General features: G+C 37.4%; 3 protein-coding genes across 5 annotated transcripts; 2 read left to right on the top strand and 1 right to left on the bottom strand.

Annotated features, from left to right (window-relative positions):
* Positions 1 to 436: 436 nt before the first annotated feature.
* Positions 437 to 2,121, top strand: iqcc (IQ motif containing C). The gene is made up of 5 exons (XM_056252980.1): positions 437 to 501; positions 908 to 1,051; positions 1,286 to 1,577; positions 1,671 to 1,792; positions 1,871 to 2,121. The coding sequence occupies exons 1-5, from the start codon at positions 460 to 462 to the stop codon at positions 1,907 to 1,909; spliced, it is 639 nt and encodes a 212-aa protein (XP_056108955.1). The 5' UTR covers positions 437 to 459; the 3' UTR covers positions 1,910 to 2,121.
* Positions 2,122 to 3,226: 1,105 nt separating this feature from the next.
* dcdc2b (doublecortin domain containing 2B) lies at positions 3,227 to 14,757 on the top strand. Of its 3 annotated transcripts, none has more exons than XM_056253003.1 (14): positions 3,228 to 3,400; positions 3,619 to 3,729; positions 6,813 to 7,011; positions 7,869 to 7,926; positions 11,494 to 11,564; positions 11,679 to 11,810; positions 11,923 to 12,069; positions 12,668 to 12,707; positions 12,961 to 12,999; positions 13,204 to 13,375; positions 13,483 to 13,592; positions 13,666 to 13,737; positions 14,162 to 14,248; positions 14,480 to 14,757. In XM_056253003.1, the coding sequence occupies exons 2-14, from the start codon at positions 3,648 to 3,650 to the stop codon at positions 14,570 to 14,572; spliced, it is 1,302 nt and encodes a 433-aa protein (XP_056108978.1). In that variant the 5' UTR covers positions 3,228 to 3,400; positions 3,619 to 3,647; the 3' UTR covers positions 14,573 to 14,757. The 3 variants fall into 3 exon arrangements, with proteins under 3 accessions (XP_056108979.1, XP_056108978.1, XP_056108977.1); XM_056253002.1 differs by having other exon boundaries at positions 12,940 to 12,999; XM_056253004.1 differs by lacking the exon at positions 14,162 to 14,248 and having other exon boundaries at positions 3,227 to 3,400; positions 12,940 to 12,999.
* A 169-nt stretch (positions 14,758 to 14,926) lies between these two features.
* Positions 14,927 to 15,828, bottom strand: tmem234 (transmembrane protein 234). Its single transcript, XM_056253006.1, has 4 exons — positions 15,639 to 15,828; positions 15,490 to 15,556; positions 15,260 to 15,352; positions 14,927 to 15,178 (listed from the first exon to the last, which is right to left on the bottom strand). The coding sequence occupies exons 1-4, from the start codon at positions 15,801 to 15,803 to the stop codon at positions 15,072 to 15,074; spliced, it is 432 nt and encodes a 143-aa protein (XP_056108981.1). The 5' UTR covers positions 15,804 to 15,828; the 3' UTR covers positions 14,927 to 15,071.
* Between the last annotated feature and the right edge of the window lie 5,868 nt (positions 15,829 to 21,696).

The raw sequence follows: 21,696 nt of genomic DNA, 5'->3' as shown, positions 1-21,696 counted from the left end.
AACTGTTTCCAAAATTGATAATAGTATCAAATCAGCATATTAGAATGATTTCTGAAGGATCATGTGACACTGAAGACTGGAGTGATGGCTAATGAAAATTAAGCTTTGCATCACAGAAATAAAGTATATTAAAATAGAAATATTAAATTGTAGGCTATATTAAATTGTAATAATATTTCACAATATTACTGTTTACTTCCGTATTTTTGATCAAATAAATGCAAGGTTGATGAGCATAAAATACTTTTTTCAAAAATATTAAAAAGAGTAATGTATCCAAACTTTTGACCGGTACTGTCTGTACATGTTGGGATCAAGGGGACATGAAAGTACTGCATACCAGGAATTACCAAAACCTCTTCCAAACAGCGGGTGGCAGTCATGAGCTGAAATCCTGTCGGATCCTCGCTGTGTCTGTTGGGGAAGAAATGCACAATCAGGCGTTCAAACAGCGGCGCTATGAACGAACAGACATGGATTCAGATATTAACTCAATTTCAGGTATTGTTATTATTATTATTTTGATTCAGTTTCTAAAGTTGGTGTGCATATGTTTTATAAATTATAAATAATTTGTTTAAACGTCTGTCTGATGAGTAACTATAGGCAAGTTCATTTTTGTTTACACTAAGTTACAGTCGTTATTCATATTCATTTGTTTATCTTCATTTTTGCAGGAGATCTTTTTTTTTTTGGGAGGACCTGTTCTTTTGAATACATTTTAAAAACTGTATAAGATAACAAATGAAATTTGTTTTTGAATAGTACATGTCTTTAAATGAACTTTTTAACAACAGAAGTTCTGTAGCTTGTGCTTTATAAATAAACATGTGCAGAGGTTTAGTTGATCTCAGTTTAGTCCCAGTATCAGGAAAGTAAAGCTAACATTGTGTATTGTGTTCTCCAGGCTCAGTGTCGCGGTTATGTGATGAGGCAAGGTCTGAGTTTGGTTCAGACTCAGTTTGAGGACATCGTGCGAGAGATTGATGGAGGATTGGATCACTTGCAGTGGAGAGGAAACATCATTCCCAAACCTCACTTTACTGACACTGTGAGCTTCTCTGTCATTACTCATTTCTCATACTGTCTACTGCTGTTTAAAAACTACATTTGTCACAGAAACTATGCCTTAAAGTTTCATTATCTTTCATTGTTTGTGTAATTTAGCTATCGAATGCATGATGCATCTCATCTGTTGATTAATTGATTGATTCATGTATGTCAGTCAGTATCAATATTCACATTGCATAATAATAGATTTTAATGCGTATAATGTAATCTATAGAAAAGCCTGTTGCTGCAGTATGAACGCTCCAGGTTTCAGTGCCATGATGACCATCAGGATGACTCTGAGAGGGAACAGAAGATAGAAAATGAGAACAGTGAGAAAACTCTCCCACAGTCTGAAATCCAGGTACCGGAGAGAGACGAAGCTCCTGAAACAGCCAGCAGAGACACTTCCACACCTGTGGACGAGAGAGGAGAGAATGTGGTCGGACAAAACCTGGCGGATTATTCTACTACAGTTTGCAATGCTGTGAATTCAGATGTTTGCCACAGCAGCTTATTTCAGACAGGTGCTATGAGAAGAGACTTTGGCAAAAAAAAAAAAAATACGCAGATTATTTAAAAAATAAAACAGCTGGACTTTATGTTTTTGTTTTTGGCAGGACCAAGTTTGCATTCAGTTTTGAAAGACACTGCACACACTCCTGAATCCCTGAAGCAGCAGCGGAGCACTTTGGCCATGGAGCTGCTGTGGATCCAGCAAGCCATCAGTAGCAGAAAGAAAGTGAGAAACGTTTATATTTTTTACCATTAATGTTTAATATATATAGTCTGAAAATGTATCTGCTCTGCTCCTTTGCAGTATCTCACCCTTAAACAGAGAATGGATGTGTCACACTGATACTGGACCAGGTCTGAGGTGGACCAACATTTTGAGAGATGTTTTTCTAATTTCTTTGTAACATTTACAGCACATTTACAGAATGTTTAAGAATTGTTGTAAATCATGTTCATTTATAAGTTTGTTTTGTCCATAAATGTGTCTGTGTTAAAGAAGAGATTGTATTTTTGTATAAATTACATTTCAGAAATAAATATAACTTGCACATATGAGATGGGAGAGATATTTTTTTTCCTGTATCACAATTAAGCCGTTAATGTTTAATTCTGAAAGGACCATTCTCTCCATTATCCAAGTTTTTGGATAAAACTTCTTCAGGGCACTAAATACATACAATGTTATGTATATTTATACATGTATATGTATAGTAGTATCACTAGTATGCTATTAATTTTAAACAGTTTAGCAGCTTGCTTAGAAGTGGGCAGTGTGTGAGAATTTTTTAACCCTGTAATTTATTTGCATCTATTGTACAGATTCTTTATATCTCAAAATATAACCAGTATTATAGCCCAGCGATAAATTTAAAGTTGGATTTATAGTGGTCTACATTACGATTTAACCGCACTCATATAAATGATATACTGACACAATAAATAGCAAATCTTTGAAAAAATCGTGATTTTTTTTATCGTCACAAAACGTAAACTATATTACAGATAATAAAAGTTGAATATATCTATCTTTATCCACGTATACACTCACGTAAAGCTGTATACATTATAGCAGATGTCGTTCTGCTTGATTGTTTATATCGTCGCAAAATGTAAACTATTTTATCGCCCATCTCTAATCTAAACCCGACTATAAAAGGCATGAAAATATATATGGTAGCCTATAAACGTTAACTTCATTATTTGACTTAACTTCACATTTCAGGGTTGCTGTTTTATATTTATTGGAAATGATAAACGAAAGGCAGTTTTTCTTCATTATCACTCCACGGAGGTTATTTACGTCACTGTGTGTAAAGGTTTGGGCTCTCTGGTCTGAAGTGATGACAAGGGACATAATTCTCCGAGGACACGAACAAACACTTGACACTTCTTCGCGCACTGTTTGGGTGAAATAAATCTTATTTATTTTTTTCTAACCTTATTTATTAATTCAGGTAAGCGATTAATTTAAATTTCTTGAGGAATAGAGGTAAAATGTTCTTGGTGGTGTAATTAATAAATTACCCCCCCCCCCCCCATCTCTCTCTCTCTCTCTCTCTCTCTCTCTCTCTCTCTCTCACCCTCTCTGTCTTGTTGTTACTGATTGTAAAGCCCCACAAAGGCCGCCGCCATTGTTAGTAATGCTGCCATGACAACCAGGAAACACTTCAGTCTGTGTGCAAAAGGGAGGGAGTCTGGGTGAGGTGTTTGAGTCTCTCACACTCAATGCTCATTTACTATTAGAAATAAACACAAAAAAAGTAGCACAACTGGAAGTAACAGACCAGATGATATTTCTCTCCAGGTGATCAACTGGATAATATAAGTTTCCTTTGTAAGTATTTTTTGTGAATGTTTGTGTATTTACATAAGGATGTGTGTGCATCTCTGATCTGTATTAAGTGAATCAATTCATGTGTTCTTGTGTGTGAATAAGGTTGGGATCTGTACATGTCATTTACAGTTGTGTTAACAAATGTATCGTTACATTTTGATGGCATAAGTAAGGTGTCCTATTTAGGGGGTTAATCTCTATTTGTGTTTATTTTACAGGTGTGTGTTAATGTGGCTAGTTTAGGGTCATGGCATCCACTGGTGTCTCTAGTCACCTGCCTCCAGTCAAGAGTGTAAAGGTCTACAGAAATGGAGACCCCTTCTTTTCAGGTTGGAACAGGTTCTAAAACAATTTTCTGTATAATTGCAGTATGTCACCGTCAAAGCATATATACTGTACTGTATATACTGGGCCTAAAACTAAGCTTTTGCCACACCTCTCAATGGCTTTTTTACCGGCCATAAATATTTTTTTATATTTGTGACGTATTTCCTTGTAAAACGGAGGATAGAGGCCGGGGTTTTTACTTTAGCTCACATCCTCTCCATCCCTCGCTCATAGAAAACTGATGGATGGGAGGGAGTAGTTAAGGATATTCAACCCAAGGCATCAAACTGACATCATCAGGGAAGGAAGGAAATGTTCAGATTTTGATTAAAGATTACGGTAACACTTTAGAATACTGTATCTTACTTACTGCATAACTAATAAGGAATCATTGAAGAACTAGTAGGTAATTCTTCATTAACTACTTCTTCACTGCTGTTAACTACTAAGGAAGATGTGTTAACTAATCAGTATGTAATAGAATTTTATGATTGTGTTAGGTAACAGTTAGTTAATCAATAACTAATGAATTCTGTCATACCTCCTGAAGAACTACCATTAATTATCTATTAATTAAGGTTCAAGAAAAATAACTATGAAGTAACTACTAATGAACAGTCATACACAGTAGTCACTACAATAATCCAGTTTTTTTTAGCATTGTAGTGGTGGAAGAAGTACACAAATCAAGTACTTGAGTAAAAGTAAAGATACCCCAATAAAATATTACTCCAGTACAATTATAATTAGGCCATTTTCAAAATTACCTTAGTAAAAGTACAAAGGTAATTAATTTTTAAAGTACTCAAAAAGTAAAAAGCATATTATTATACTTAGTTCTTATACATTTTAAACTTATTTTGCACCATTCAAGTTCCGGCAATATCACGGTAGCTTACATTTTACAGTGATTTGGTGATGCAAGAGCGCAGGCATTTGCATCCTCTTCTGGAGAGTTCTCAGCGCCGCCGATTTGGTGCATTTCTTCTGCGAAAAACAGGATTGTGTATTTAATCTGTAAAATCATTACTGTGCTGTAAATCATTTTATTTTATGCAAGGCAACATACAAGGACGCGATGTCAGTAAGCCTACCTAGCTGAGTCTGTCTTTTTTGCGTGATGGAAACGCCTGATCCCTTAATAAAACAAATTATTTTATTCATAAATATAGTAAATCTATTTACATCAGATGTTAAATATGTTCTTAGAGCTGTGCACTGTTTGTTTATGGGCAGTGAAACGCAGGGCGGCGGTCTGAAGTTAAGCAGTTTCCCCGCCGAACACAAGCCCAGCTCCCGCAAGAGATCCAGCAACACTACCGTGGAGACGCGAGAACAGTTGATTACTTGAATTACTTTTAAATTTTAACTTTTGATTATAAATGTTTGTTAAACAAGTTTAAATGTAGGCAGTATACATGTTAAAACAAAATATCATCTGAAATAAAGGAAGATATCATGTAGCTTAAACGAGTCATTGTCGTGTATTTTACAAAGGTGATTACGTTAATAGTGTTTTTTTAACAGTAAGTTTTATTTGAGTCAGAAGTATGTGGTAATTCTTTATTAATTACTAATGGGTTCCCTATATTTTCACTTTAGAATACTGTTTCAGGTTATAAGTAATTCCTGAAGTATTATCTAATAATTATTTATTAATTACTAATAAGTTCCCTATATTTTCACTTTAGAACACCGTTTCAGGTTATCAGTTGCCTAATTCCTGGATAGTTATTTGATAATTCTTTATTAATTACTAATGGGTTCCATATATTTTCACTTTAGAATACTGTTCCAGGTTCTAAGTAATTCCTGAAGAATTATCTAATAATTATTTATTAATTACTAATAAATTCCCTATATTTTCACTTTTGAACACTGTTTCAGGTTATAAGTAGCCTAATTCCTGGATAATTATTTGATAATTCTTTATTAATTACTAATGGGTTCCCTGTATTTTCACTTTAGAATACTGTTCCAGATTATAAATAATTCCTGGAGAATTATCTAATAATTATTTATTAATTACTAATAAGTTCCCTATATTTTCAGTTCCCCTCAGTTGTTGCCTAAAATACATGAATTTACTCAATGGCATTCTATGCTGAGGAAAACAGACACACACAGTACTGTATATAAAATATAAAAACTAATCTGAGGTTAGTTTTGTATGACTGTTCATTAGTTACTACTTAGTTATTTTTCTTGAACCTTAATTAGTAGATAATTAATGGTAGTTCTTCAGGAGGTATGCCAGAATGCATTAGTTATTGATTAACTAACTGTAACTTAACACAATCATAAAATTATATTACATACTGATTAGTTAACACATATTCCTTAGTAGTTAACAGCAGTGAAGAAGTAGTTAATGAAGAATTACCTACTAGTTCTTCAATAATTCCTTATTAGTTATGCAGTAAGTAAGATACAGTATTCTAAAGTGTTACCAAGATTACCATGACAAACTATTTTTTTTTCTGTTTTAACACAGATGAATTGTTTACAACAAGACTAGTAATGTGCGATAACAAAATAAAAAGGGTACATTTTTATTTCATGACGTCAGCCAATTATGACACCGTTTCTTGGTCCTTTTTTGTTTGATTGACCTTAAAAATACATAAAGACAGCAGCAGAAATATATTAGGATGTTGTCACTTTAACACCTGCACGGATCCAATATACTGATGCTGTACACAATGTGAGATTGTACTACACATGCGCTTTCTTTCTCGACTTTTTACTTTCACTAAAGAAATTACTGATTGTGTTTACTAGGATATATACTCACAGAGACGGGCATTTGTTTTACATAATTTTGTGCGAATATGTCCATTCCAGTGCCAAATTTTTAGACGCATTTGGCGCTTGGCGAGTGAGAGTTAATTTTAGCCCCTGTGTATACAGTATTTCTGAAATAAAACTACATGTGTCATTTCATATATGTGTCATATATTTCATATATATATATAGACTGAATATTAAATTGTATATATATATATATATATACTGTATATATTTCTAAAAATAAAACGACACGAGTCACTTTATATGTGTGTATGTGTATGTCTTTTTGGATCAGGAAGGAGATTTGTGGTCAACCAGAGGCAAATCTCCAACATGGATGCATTTCTTAATGATATCACTCTCAGTATCGGAGCTCCATTGGCTGTTCGAACTCTCTATACGCCACGCTGCGGCCACCGGGTCACGGACCTCACTGACCTACAGCAAGGGGCACAGTATGTGGCTGCAGGGTTTGAGCGCTTTAAGAAACTGGAGTAAGTGTGAATTCATTTAGAATGAGAATATTCTGAATTACACTGTCCTTTACATCAAGGGAACAATTTGATCTTGAGACTCAGTGGTTTCAGTGTTTGGACACCTCAACCACATTTATCAAAGTATTAATTTGATAACATACCAAAACTTCAAAGTCAGTGTTGTTAACTAAAACTAAATTTAAAAATAATTTTCAGTAATTTAAACAAAGCTGAAAATTAAATAATATATAAGAATTAGATGAAAAGCTTAAACTTAAAAAACCTAAACAAAAGTTATGAATGTTGCAACTAACTGAAATAAATGTTAAATAAGTTGAAGTACTAAAATACAAAAAATATATACACTAACAAATTAATTAATAACACATGACAAAATTATATAAGTCCCCCTGTGGTGAAAATCAAGCTTTTAATGTTGTTTATATGTCTATGTGGTGTTTTTAATATGCTTTAAGACAAACCATGTGCAAATTCATAAGTAAACCAAAGAGTAGACCGTCTCAAAATCGCGGTTTGAAATCGCTGGTGGGTGTGAGTGTAAATGTTCATTGAACCGTATACCAAATGAGGCAAGGGTGTAGAGTTACATTCAAGCTATTTTAAGGCATGAAGGAAAAAACTTTTGAATTTGTCATTTTGGTGATCAAATATGAGTTTTAAGGGATACAATTATTGACTACAGGGGGACTTTAAAACCAAAATTAAGATGAAAATATCTGAAAAAAATTCTAAATATTCCGAAATATTTTATGAGTTTGAGTAGGATCATGCATCAATAAACTAGATTCCAGGCTTGATGTTATAAATGGCTAAAACCTGCATAGTATTTGTTTGTCTTTTCTGTATGTGTTTAGTTATCTGAGTACAGGACTGAAAAAGGGTCCAATGTTCAGAGCTGTGGAACCAACACAGGTACATCAATTGTGTACTTATTACTGATTTGTTGCTTTTTAAATCTAATTAAGCTATAAATCAAAATTTTTACAATATTCTGAAGTTGATATATGCAATTATGCATCAAAAATCATACCTGTTTGTCTGTGTACGTGTTATGTTGTGTTTGTGATTTTTTTGTTGTTGTTGCTGTGGATGTTTAGCTGAAGTGTGTCATAAAGAGGAGGAGAGGGAGAAAGGGGTGTTATTGTCCCTTCCAACAATAGAAGGCCAGGGGAGACACGCTAGACTTATCAGATCAGAAAGCTTGTTAGGACATGTTTAAGAGCCTGACCCCTTAATGCTGCGCACAGAGCTGCTAAAACCACTGTTAATAATAGCCTTGAGAGCAGGGGACACTGACTCAGCATCAATATATTTGATTTACTTTGGTGGAGAATCACTGACTGCACATTATCCTGCTTATTAGACCGCTACGTACTTGCCAAATAAAGAAATGATTTGATTTGATTTGATTTTTATTTAAAAGGGACCATGTGCAATTAATTACATACAGTAAATGTAAACATTTGATGCATTACACCAGAGTTAGCCTTAGGCTAATTTACATCTGCAGTCCCCAGGTACAAATAAATACAAAAACATAGAGCACAGATTAAAATATCAACATTATTCAAGAATATGCGGCATATCAAACATAAAACATCAAACATTGTTCAAGAGCATATAACATGTACTTAAAGGGCATATTGCAGGTTAGAGGACCCAACGAGTCAATGTATAGAAAAACAATGTAGTAATTAGATTTTCTTTAAAATATACTTAAAAAAACGTTACATTGGCTTCTGGAGTCGTTTTTGTGAGAGAATTTTACTTCCGCATCTGAAAATGGGCGTGACGGGCGTGACGTAACGGGCGGGAGAGCGGTCGATTCAAACCATTCAAACAACAGGAAAACAATGGATCGCAATGACATTTCGGACTTACTCGTATGACAGACCACGGACGACAGCCTTACAATTATGAGCCTGCTATGCTGCTGAGAGAGCAGGGACAGGCCAGGATTAATGTTAGACAGAACAACGGTCAGAGGAGACACACATTATTGCAAAAGTATTATTATAAAAAAACTTGCGTGGAGTGAGTGTGCGCAGCCGCAGTTTATTGCATCACTTAATCACGCTATTTTTGATTAGCCTAGCTGTCAGATACTGAGTAAACATTAGAAGAACAGGCCTATTCAATCTTCCCTGGATGTTTTTTTTAAGAAGAAATTAAATAATAGCAATCAGGAGAATGGAAGCAGGAATAAAAAAATGAGGACTATAGTGCTGTCGGCAAAACATTATACCACTGCAATAAAAACTGCACTGCAACAAAAAGGTAAGGCATATGTGTTTTTATATTTAATGCTGTTCACTGTGAGTTTTAATTAATAGTGTAATAGAGTTATTAGTGCATCGTTCATTCTGTTTGGTAAAATGTGGTGTATATCGTTCGTCGATAATGTCGTTGTTCTACATGCACAGAGGGGAATGCAGGCCTATTTAAAACGCCGCCACGGCAGGTGTCGTGGTGAGAGACCACCGCTAACTTATAGATATAGCCTATATACACGTTCGCTAACGATATACATTGTGCTCACAATATTGTACAGATTATTACCATCGTATATCAGTTAATAGCAAAGCTATTATTGGTCAATCTAGGAGTATTGGAATTTACCAATAACAGAATAAACTATCTTTGATCAGGCGCGTACGTCATGCTCATTAATATCCATCCAGACTAACGTTACATGATATAACTTAGCGTTTTCTCATCGAGAGACAGATAGATATTTTTATTCCTGATATACACGTTTTTGTTCCTCCGATCTGAAGTGAACGCTACACACGACCGCGTTTTTCGAAGCCGATGCGGAAGAGAAATCCCGTCTCTACAGCTGCACAAACCGCACACCGCACACAGGCACGATAGATATACAGCAGCACCGTCCCTTTTCTTGTTAGGAAACCTGTGGACTCGATGTCCTGACAGGCCGGAGTTTTTGCAACCTCCACAAACACAATAATTTACCATGACGATGATAAATTAAAATACAAAAACTACCGAAAACACTGATTCACGACCGCTCTCACTGACTTTTTTTTATTCGATGCCACAAGAGGTTTTACATATTCACAATATCACATTAACATTAGCTGCCAGGAAATAAAAAATACAAAAAAAGTTTTACATAAAATCCAGTGCTTTCAAAGCATTACATGTTTTCATAGCTTTTTTGTTTTTAGTTTGTTCCAAGAGATGTACATATAATGTGAAGTCATTTATAAAATGTGAAAAAAGCCCAATTCTTTTTATGTATATGGTATTTTCCTAATAAAACAAATAACTGTATAATATGTTGTTCTTTACATTCCAAATTGTCATTCTGAGTATAAAAAAGCAAATTTACCCGCTCTACTGAATACAAACCTATCTGCGCTACTGAGGCTCCCTCCCTCTGGTGACGTAAAATGACGCGTGCTGAAAAAAAAACGTTTTTTACGAGCAGTCAAAGAAACGCTCACTTTATCTACTAAATTTGTGCCCTTATGTCGTTTTAAAACATTTTAAATCCTGCATTACCTTTTCATATGGTATTTTCATACAAGGTTATATATTAATTTAGATTTTTTTTTTAACCTGCAATATGCTCTTTAATGCCCCTCACTGGCACGCACACACACACACACACACATACGCACGCACACACACACACACACTATAATCACAACATACAATGGTATGCCTGCCCACACACAACCCCTTCTCAACCCTTACGTCAACCCTAGAATAAAGAGGTAAATGTGACTAAAGAAAAAATAATATTACCCACTGACAAATTAGTGGATGCATTGTTGTGAAAGTTTTAAATGTTTTTTTAAATTATCTTTAAAGGCCCCAAACAAGTCATAAGTTTTTATATTATCTGGAATTGTGTTCCATTGTATCACAGCTTTGATAGAAAAGGCTGCCTGCCCAAATGCTGAATAGCGAAAGGGTACAGTGCAGCTATATACGGAAACTATTCTAGTGGTCCTCACAGAGCCACGGTAACAGACAAACTCACGGTGGGGGCCAAACAGGTGGGGGTCAAACCTTTTAAGATTTTATAAACTGTGCATAAATTTGAGAATATTCTAAAATTTTCAAAAGTTAGTAGATTGCACTTATGTAATATGTCACAGTGATGGTGCCTGAGTGGCTTTTTGTCAAGAATTTTCAGGCCCTGTTTGTACAGGGATTCTAAGGGCCTAATTGTTGCTTGGCTAGCCTGGCCCCAACAGGTGATACAATATGCGATTGAATATGAAATGGACATTAAATATTGATTTGCAATTTTTGCATTATGTGAGAATTAAGAGGATACAACATGATATGAGAGACATGATGAGAGACTGTGTGGGAAATTAGTTTCCTGAGAATTAGTTTACAGTTTAACTGTCACTATACAAAAATTATTGTTTGTATAGTATTCTTATTGTCATAGACAAAATAATACATATAATTTTCTATTAATAATACGTTCTATTTTTACAGGCTAAAGCACTTGTCAGGCCTAATGTGTCTGCAAAATGGAGGAAGGTCATCACTCTGCCCTGCATCATACAGTGAGAACTCAGACATTTAAATGCACAAACATAATGCTTAACTCTGTTAAACCACTTTTCATCATGCTTTCAGAGAAATTCAAACTTATTCTTCCTCCTCCCTCTCATATTCAGTGTATTTAGGAACGGGGACATCCTCAGTCCTGCCCTGCGTCTGATCATTCCCAGACACATGCAGAAAAATCTAGAGCAGATCCTGAGCCTCATTTCGGAAAAAGCCATGCTTCGCACAGGAGCCGTGCGCAGGTGATAAAAATATACATACTGTATGTGTTACGATAAGCGTATGAAGCAAGTCCTCATACATGGTGAGATTGTTTTGATTCCTGTTAATCGTTTCACTTTGTTGACCTCTCAGGCTCTGTACTCTGGAGGGCTTCACAGTGACCTCCACAGAGGAGCTGGAGTCTGGGCAAAGCTATGTTGCTGTTGGAACAGAGAGGTTCAAGAAACTCCCATATGTGGAGATACTGCTAAACAAAGCGACAGGCAGCAGCGCGGACAGGTGATGAGGGTGGATAATTGAGATGAACAATACTCTAATTTTTTTGTACATACACTACTGAATAAAAAAAATATTTTTATTTTTTATATTATATTTTTGAAAGGAGTCACTCATGCTCACCAAGGTTGCACTTATTTGATCAAAAATTCAGTAAAAAGTACTATTGTGATATATTATTACAATTTAAAATAACTATTTTCTATTTTAATATATTTTAAAGTGAAAGTTCTTCCTGTGATGGCAAAGCTACCATTACTCCAGTCTTCAGTGTCACATGATCCTTCAGAAATCATTCTAATATAATATTTTGTGCTCAGGAAACATTTCTTATTATCAGTGTTGAAAACAGCTGTACTGCTTAACATTTTTTTGAATTCTTTGAAATAGAACATTCAAAAGAACAGTGTTTGAAATAGAAATGCTTTGTAACATTATACATGTCTTTACTTTCTATTTTGATCAATGAATGCATTCTTACTGAATAAAAGTATTATTTCTTTATTTTCAAAATTATGACAATTTTATTGATCCCATACATTTGACTTGTAGTGTAAGTAATGAAATCATGTTAAATAGGATCCATCTGTCTTCACTCTAGACATTATGCAGGAGACAGAGGATTACAGAGAAGAATTAAGGTACTATTTACACTTAATATACAGTGGAGTTAAAATAAATATATCTTAAATATTTCTTTTTTTATAAAAAAAAATATATCACAAATCATTATGAAATCATATAATAAATATATCAGACTACGTATGGAGCCCTGCTGTATATTTATTTTTAGTGTGTCAGATTAATACATTTTCATAAGACAAATTGTTCTATTGAAGTTCGTTAATGTTCTCTTATGACAATCCGACTCAGAGTAGAAAGATTTTTCCCCAGGACAGCCACAGTGACTCCACCCTCCTGAATTCACCTGAGGTAAAAAAAAACAAATACTCAGTTTTTCTAATTCTCCCATTTTTCCCGCTCTGTTATACACCGTAAACAATACATTTTTTTAAATCCATATTTCTTTATTGGTGCTTTAAAGTAGAGCGTCATCGTTCAAACGAACCCAAAAAGGCTTTAGATCGTTGACCCACTATATTGAACATATCTTGTGTAAATGCTGTCTGCTTTCAGAGAGAAGGCAGGCGTGTGAAGTCCACAGGAGATGAGGTGGAGCGAGAGAGCTCCCCTCAGCTGGTAAAGAGGAGAGGAAGGAGAGGAGAAAGAGAGGAGAACTCTGTTTTCTACGCCAGACCTGTGAGAGTTCGCAGACACCCACACAGACCCCCACCTAAAGCCACACCAGGTGAATGCTGAACAATTAAATAAAATATACTTACTAAATAAAATTTAACTTTTTTGTTTATTAATCTGTTGCTGTCTCTCTTGTGTGATATTGTGTAATTGCGTTAGATGAGCACAGTGTGTTTAAGGCCTCTGAGAACAGTATGAGAGAGGAGGTTCGAGGTGCTGAAGAGGTCGCAGAGGATGAAAACACAACTGTAGAGCTTCCCATTGACCAGGTACACCTCTCCCCTCTTTTGTCCCATCTCATCTCATCTCATCTCGTCTTTTCTAAAATCGTCATCATTTCAGAGAGAAGCAGATATTGTGGAGGATGAAGAGCCTCATGAAAGAGATCCGTTTGACCCAGCCAGTACAAATCATGTGAGTGTGTGAAATGCACATGATAGTAATGACAACTCAATCATGAAATAACACTATTTGTTCCAATTAAGATGCATTCTGGTGAAATACACAGTCCATCAGCTGATCTTTCTAATGAAAACAGAGAGAAAGAGTTTGTAGTGTCCGAGAGGGAGGCATGGGACGACACGTCAGCTTTGCGGAGAGAAACACAGCAGGGATACACGTCCAGCAATGAGTCTCAGCCTGATGCGAATAAACATGACATTGTAAAGACACTGTGCATTGAACATGGACTTTTTTTGTTGTTGTAGTTTTACATCCTAATTGTGTTTTCAATTAGGCTTACATGGAACTAAATCATCTTGAGAGGGATTATTATATAACCTCATAAAATAATGCAGATTTTCTTCAGGATTATTTCTTTCATTTTGTCCCTGTTTAGGAGTCAGACACACGTCATTTCAGATCATCATCATCACTCAGGGTCTCTGAACATTCCCCACGAAGTGAAGAAACACAGCAAGAACCAGTCAGTTTATGAGTTGTAAACAATATATTTAATGCATAATAATATTTAAATGCAAATTATGTAGTGTAGTGCCATCTCTAGTAAAGGCCTGATATTTAATATCTTGTGGGAGCCAATAATGCATCTTTTTATAGTCTAATATTGGATTACATATTTAGAAATTATTAGAATTATGTGTAAACAATCATTTAAATACCTTGTCTTGCTCTGCTCTCTTTGTGTATGTATCAGACTTTGGGTTCCCATGAGGAACAGACTGACAGGGATGCTGAGCGCCCTCTCCAGGCTGAAGATGATGCAGGAAACAGAGACACACCTTCCTAATCCACACACATGCTCTGAACATGGAGATCGTGAAAAATGGCATTTAAAATAATGTACCCTTCAAAGTAACAGTGTCCTCAACATGCAGAGATTCACTGAAAAATATGCTTTTTTATTTCTTATGTTTAACAAAATATGACCTCTGCAAATAAAATACATTTAAAATAAAGGTATTTAAACACTGGCCACTTTCACTTTATTAGTACAAATCCATATAAGCTTCCGATAATAAAACAATATGTACAAGTATTTTGTATAATCCACATACGCTTAAAAGTTTCCACAGTTGCAATTAAAGTGCAAAACATTTGGATTTCACCAACACAGTTCAAGTAAAGATTATAAGTTATACATCGTTTTCTCCTGGTAAAGGTTCATGGTATATACAGAAAAAGAAGCAGCACAGATATTGTGTCAGTTTTCAATGAGGTGAATATGTTTGACAACATGGCTGGAGCTGAGCGATCTCCTCATTCACTTTCCAGTCCAGTGGCATGTTTTACAGGTCACTTGTGTTACGGAGCCCTGTGCCGTCCGTCTCAGAGACAGAACTCAGGATGCACACAGTCACTCCAGACATGATGAGTAACATTCCCAGCAGAGCTCCTACATGAGCAGAGAGACAGACAGTGAAAGATCTGTGTGGCAGAGTGAGTGATGTTATTAAAAGGTACTTTAATACCTTACCCTTTCCTCCAAACTCTTCTCCAAGCAATTTACCCATTAGTAATGTGAACAGAAATGTGAGTGAATTCACCATGGGAACAGCCAGAGATAGATCTACAAAACAAACAGCACTTCAGCATCTCAACACTACAATAATATTCTCTCATCATGATTGAGAATCATATAAACTGAAGAAATAGTAAGAGTATGCTATTCCTAACATAAGTTGTCAATACCTAGAAATTTCTCACCTGTAGAAGCGAGAGTGAAATAGAAAACTACTGATCCACTTTGGTTTAACAAGAATGGCACCAGATACTATAAAATAAATTATATATACAAATTATATAAAATATACAAAAATTCTGGTACAGACTACATGCATAACATAATTACACACCTTGAGATTAAGAAAAAGGAATTTGATCTCGGCCAAAAACTGGAGGAGTTTGTTGTCCCTCTGAACTCCTTCAATGCCCTGTGAGCCTTTTTTCAGGAAAGGGTTTGTTCCTCCCCACAAGATCGCGACCAACAACAGACAAAACACTTCACCTGGAGAGAACATTTATGCGATATTTTTAAAAGGACAATTCAACACATTTATATATATATAAAAAAAAAAAAAAAGACGGAACATATTGTGATTCCATATAAATATACGCAGACACACTTAAGACGCATTTACTGCTGAATTCGGAAACGCATACCGCCATTGAAAGAGACGGTAAACGTAGTGTGAGTTACTAGTATGCAGTTCCGAATTCAGCTCTAAACCTTTGTAAGCATAGTCACCTGCTGACACCATTCTACAAGTAAATGAAACTGGTACTGCATTTTCTTCTTCTTCTTCTTCTTCTTGTATGGTTTAATGGCGGTTGATAATCCAAGTTTTGGTGTATTACCGCCACCAACTGGACTGGAGTGTGAAGCAACAATGGAAGGAAAAACAAAACAATCATGAGGAAAGAAAAAAGAAATTAATTTGTGCCATGGATATGTCATTTAAATTCTACTTTACAATTCTGTTATTTTGAGATAACTAAGTATTTCTCTCTGTATTCTTGACTTGTCGAGGCAACTTAATAGATTTGATAGATTGAAATTGATTAAACCTATTATCTGCATGCAAATCCTTTCCAGCTAACACACAACGTCCCAGTTTTGTATCACTTCAACATTGCGTCAGCTTGGCGCTGCGGGAACTCTTTCCCTTCTCCAAAATTCCTGAAACCTTATAGGATAACACCAGTAAAACAACTGGCCAATTGTCTCGAAATATGTGAATCGCATGCAAATACTGACGAGCCTTCAGGCAGTATGTGGAGAAGCAACAATTGTGTCAGAATCTTTTTTCCTTCATGCTGTCAAAGACGCAACAGAAGAAAACACAACAGAACAAACTTCTTCACCGCATCCGATGGCTTCCTTCTGCTGACTTTGCGCGGGCCCCATCGAGCCCAGTACTGCATCGCCTGTCTGGGCCTGGCCCATGCTGAGGCTGCTTTCTACGAGTCTGACTGTGGGCACTGCGCCGACGTGCCAGCGTGTCTGCGTGTCTGCCGGAAGCTAGTTATTTTAGTCAATAAAGTTTTAACTGTGGATATTTTTCTTACACGAACACATAACTTCGCTTCAGAAGGCCTTTATTAACCCCCCGGAGCCGTGTGGATTACTTTTATCATGGATGGATGCACTTTATAGACTTCAAAACAGAAACGGCCATTCACTGCCATTATAAAGCTTGGAAGAGCCAGGACATTTTTTAATATAACTCCGATTGTATTCGTCTGAAATAAGAATGTCATATACACCTAGGATGGCTTGAGGGTGAGTAAATCATGGGGTAATTAAAATTTTTGGGTGAACTATCCCTTTAAGGAGCTCGACCACGCATGGGGTGCTCCTGAAGAGCCCAGTAGGAGTAAGCTCGACCCCTGGTACTTCCAGTCGGGCCGCCGCCAGGGTGTTTCGAGGAGGAGGACCCCGTTCTTGGTGAAATCATGGTCTGCACCCCAGTCAGCGCACGTCCACACACTACACAGGCCATTTTCTCCCACGTGGACGGGGCGGAAGCTCACGGTTACGTGTGCATGCCCCCCTTCGAGGAGACCATCGCCTCGCATCTATGCCCTTTCTTGGCCACAATTGACATGGATCTCAGCCTACCGTCCAAGCCATGCAGACTGACCGCCCATCTCCCTGACAAGGCTTACACCTCCGCTGGCGAAGCGGCATTCGCGCTGAACATGATGGCGGTGCTGCAGGTTTTTCAGTCTTTCAAGGAGCAGGATTCCCCACGAAGAGTGAGGGTTTCAGTACGGATGATTTGGGACCACTTCAGGAGGGCAGAGGTGGATCTATTTGCGATGAGCGTTGGTCGAGAGCCAGACTTTACGCATTACCTCCAGTAAAGATTTTGCCTCTGGTGTTATGCAAAATCAGGGAGTAGCTCGTCTCCCTGAACTGGCCGAATCAGCCTTGGTGTCCGGACCTGAGAGAGATGCTTGTGGCTCCGCCTTGGCGGGTTCCCCTCAGGAGGGACCTGCTGTCTCAAGCAAACGGCGCGATATGGCACTCCAGCCCAGAGTTGTGGAGCCTTCATGCGTGGCTACTTCAGGGGTCTTAGAGGGGTTAGGTGCCTTGCCTTACCGTGTGCTTGACACACTCAGGGAGTCTCGTGCGCCTTCCACCAGGCGCCTTTATGCTCTAAAATGGGTAGTGTTTGTGAAATGGTGCCGTGATAGCTATATCTACCCGGCAAACTGTCCCGTGTCGGATGTTTTACGTTTCCTACAGCACAGGTTGGATAACCGGAGCCTACTGTCCAAGCTAAAAGTTTATGTGGCCCCTATTGCCTCGTTTCATTCGCCGGTTGACGGGCAATCGATTAGGAGCCATGCGCTGGTGGTCAGATTTCTCAGAGGGGTAAGAAGATCCCCCATGCCGCTATGGGACCCAGTGCTGGTTCTGAAGGCTCTCTCTCTTGCCCCGTTCGAGCCCTTGGCATCTATCGCTGTTAAGGAGCTCTCTCTTGCCTTTTGCCCTTGTTTCGGCTAAGCACATAGGAGATTTACATGCGTTCTTGGTGGACAGTGATTGTAATCACTTTGGACCCGGCCGAGACCGGGTTACGTGCCTAAGTCTCTTTGTACTTCCTTTAAAGCACAGGTCATTTCTCTACCCGCTTTGTCTTCCGATGCGTCAACCTCGCATGACAAGGCTGTTTTGCCCTGTCAGGGCTTTGTGGGGTTAGACTGCTCGGCCACCTTTCAACAGTCGTACCAGCTTTTTGTGTGCTACGGTGGCTGTACTAAGGGACATGCAGTTTCTAAGCAAAGACTCTCTCATTGGATAGTGGATTCACTTTGGCTTAATTGTAAGAAAAGGGTATTTTTCATGACCACAGAAAAATAATTCTTTCTTAACATGTACAGCGCTTAGATCATGTAACAAGACCAGAAATCGTTAAATTGACTTTGCGGCAAGCAGAGAATCAAAACCAAATATGTATTGTGCACAAGTTTTATTAACTAAGTAACGAACACAACAAATCTAAACACATACACACAATCACACATACATGGGTAAAATGGTAAGTGACTAAATGAAGCTGGAAACGGAAACAGGGAATGAAGCTATGGAAAAGATTCAAAACCTCTGTTTAGTCAGTTAATTGTACAATACTTGCATTGCCGTTGGAGTTGAAGCAGTTTCGTAAAGTTTCTGATTTGATGGTTCCGTGAGTCAATGGCGTTGAAGTTGCAATCGATTTCTTCTGCATTGAATGAAGAAGATATGATGAACTTGCATGGTTAGTTCGACTCTGTGATGGTCGAGGAAGTTGGACATGACTTGATATGTTGGGCCTGCCGGCCTGCGACCGCGTGGTCGGACCGGGTTTCTGGTCTCACACACGCACAGCGACCTGCAGAAGCAGGAAGAGAGGGAGGAACTTGTGTGGATGCTCTATAAAGCCTGGGACAAGTCACACCTTTCAGGGTTGGCTTGACTAATGAGAAAGGTGAAATTCCTCTGTTAGGAGGTTTTATGACCCTTATGGAGCATGGTTAGAACAGGTCTGGCAGTTTGTGTCCATTTATACTCCGATTAATATAACAAATAATATAACACTGCATTCTATGAGGAGGTGATGTCCACTAAAGTGTGAGTCGTTAAATGAAGATTAATTAGATAGGAGACACGATATAGGTGGGGTTACATTAATTAGTAGTTCTCTAAAGCATGCATGAAATAAATACAAAAGCCAGAGGCACTATACAAGATATAATAATAATAATCATACACACAATGTCCTGGGATGCATGTTCATTTATAGAACAGTTCGTCTATAAATGAAAGGGATAGTTCACCCAAAAATTAAAATGACCCCATGATTTACTCACCCTCAAGCTATCCTAGGTGTACAGGACATTCTTCTTTCAGACAAATACAATCAGAGTTATATTTACAAATGTCCTGGCCAATCCAAGCTTTCTAATGGGAGTGAATGGCTGGAGAAAATTTGAAGCCAAAAAAAGTGCATCCATCCATGATAAAAAAAAATACTCCACAAGGCTCCGGGGGTTAATAAAGGCCTTCAGAAGCGAAGCCATGGGGTTTTTTTACGAAAAATACGCATATTTATAACTTTATAATCTAAAACAACTAGCTTCTGCCAGACGACCGTACGCATACTACGCAAGTCGACTTGCACCACAGGAGTAACCCATGACACGTGTATGACTTATGATGTAGGAGTATCGTAAGCTTAGACGCCTCTCGCGGTTTAAACAAATAGGACTGTGCAACAAACTGAAGCTCCTCTTCTATTATATAGAAATCCTCCGACATTTCCCTTCAAAATTGCTAATTCACGACCTTTTGTTTTGCTCTTGTCTCTGAGCTACAGCGTTCGTCATTACTCTGTGCGTCGGGTCAGGGGTTAGTCTTCTACCGTAAATCGATGCGTATGGTCGTCTGTCGGAAGCTAGTGATTATAGTTTATAAAGTTTTAAATATGGTTATTTTCCTTACACAAACTCATGGCTTCACTTCAGAGGGCCTTTATCAACCCCCTGGAGCCATATGGATTATACTTTTATCATGGATGGATGCACTTTTTGGGCCTTCAAATTTTCTCCAGCCATTCACTCCTATTATAAAGCTTGGATGAGACAGGAAATGTTTTAATATAACTCCGATTGTATTCGTCTGAAAGAAGAATGTCATATACACCTAGGATGGCTTTAGGGTGAGTAAATCATGGGCTAATTTTAAAATTGGGGTGAACTAACCCTTTAATTCAGAAGAGTCTGCTTGATGTGTCTTTCCTTTCCTACTAGATCAGGGGTCGGGAACCTATGGCTCGCGAGCCACATCTGGCTCTTTGGCAAAAATCATGTGGCTCGCGAGGTCTCTCACCCTTTACCAACAAACGAGCGATAAAAAAAAATTAAGACATCAATAGAGATCGGCTCTCTGCCGAAAAATCAGCCAATTACAATTCCCTTGTTGGCCTACAGCCTACCAAAGTTAATGAAAAGTTTATGATAATAATTATATTCATGTTGTACCGGCAAAAGTGCGTATTCAGTGCTGGTCGCGAGTATCACGAGTCATCAGAGCAATCAACTAACCACTTAGGCTACGTCTCTGTGGTAACCTACTGTACAGCTCCTGCACTGGGATTCAAGCAGCTGCAGCTTGTTTAAGGTAGGCCTAATGGCGAAAAGCAGCAAAAAATGTAAAATAAGGCTATATAAACTTTAATATATCATTTTATTGAAACCGGTGCTTTGCTGTGCAGAGACATTTCGAAACATTTCACCCGCTGGTACTTTCACTTTTGCCGCAGAGACCCTTTATGACACATGATAAATGTGTCGTATTTTTGATAATCCATGCAGATTTCAGTTGACGATTCTGTTTAAAGTAATTAATAACAAAACATGAAGGAATGAGAGAAAAAAAGAGCAGGATGTGCTTTATATTGAAAAGAAATATTGAAAGCACGATAAGCCGGGAAAGAGAACGGAATTCTACTGGCAGGATGCTGTGCGCTCCGAGCGCAACACGGACAAGCATAGTAGACGGCCAAATAAAGAAATATATCGAAATGCCAAGTCGAGTATTCACGTAAACACAGCAGATGTAAGTACTGTGTGCATTCTCTCTCTCTCTCTCTCTCTCTCACACACACACGCAGAGAGGATTTATGCTCATCAGTTGGTAACTCAATCTCACAGTGAAAGCCCTTCACAATTACATGTTACATTTTGAAACTTTATTGTTTGCTGAATATTTGTTTGTTTTTAATTGTTTATGGACCTAATAATTACTCCTGTTGAAATTTTATTGAAAAAAGCACGTCTTTAATAATAATATATATATTTTTTTTTTTACTGTGGCTCTTTTGGAAAAATGCATTAACCAAAAATGAAAAAATGGCTCTTTGGACA

This window comes from Rhinichthys klamathensis, unplaced genomic scaffold (assembly GCF_029890125.1).
Source record: "Rhinichthys klamathensis goyatoka isolate OS25496 unplaced genomic scaffold, OSU_Roscu_1.1 h1tg000100l_1, whole genome shotgun sequence".
In the NCBI taxonomy this organism is placed as follows: domain Eukaryota; kingdom Metazoa; phylum Chordata; class Actinopteri; order Cypriniformes; family Leuciscidae; genus Rhinichthys; species Rhinichthys klamathensis.
The sequence above is the reverse complement of the archived record's forward strand: the minus strand, read 5'-3'. Positions and strand labels throughout refer to the sequence as shown.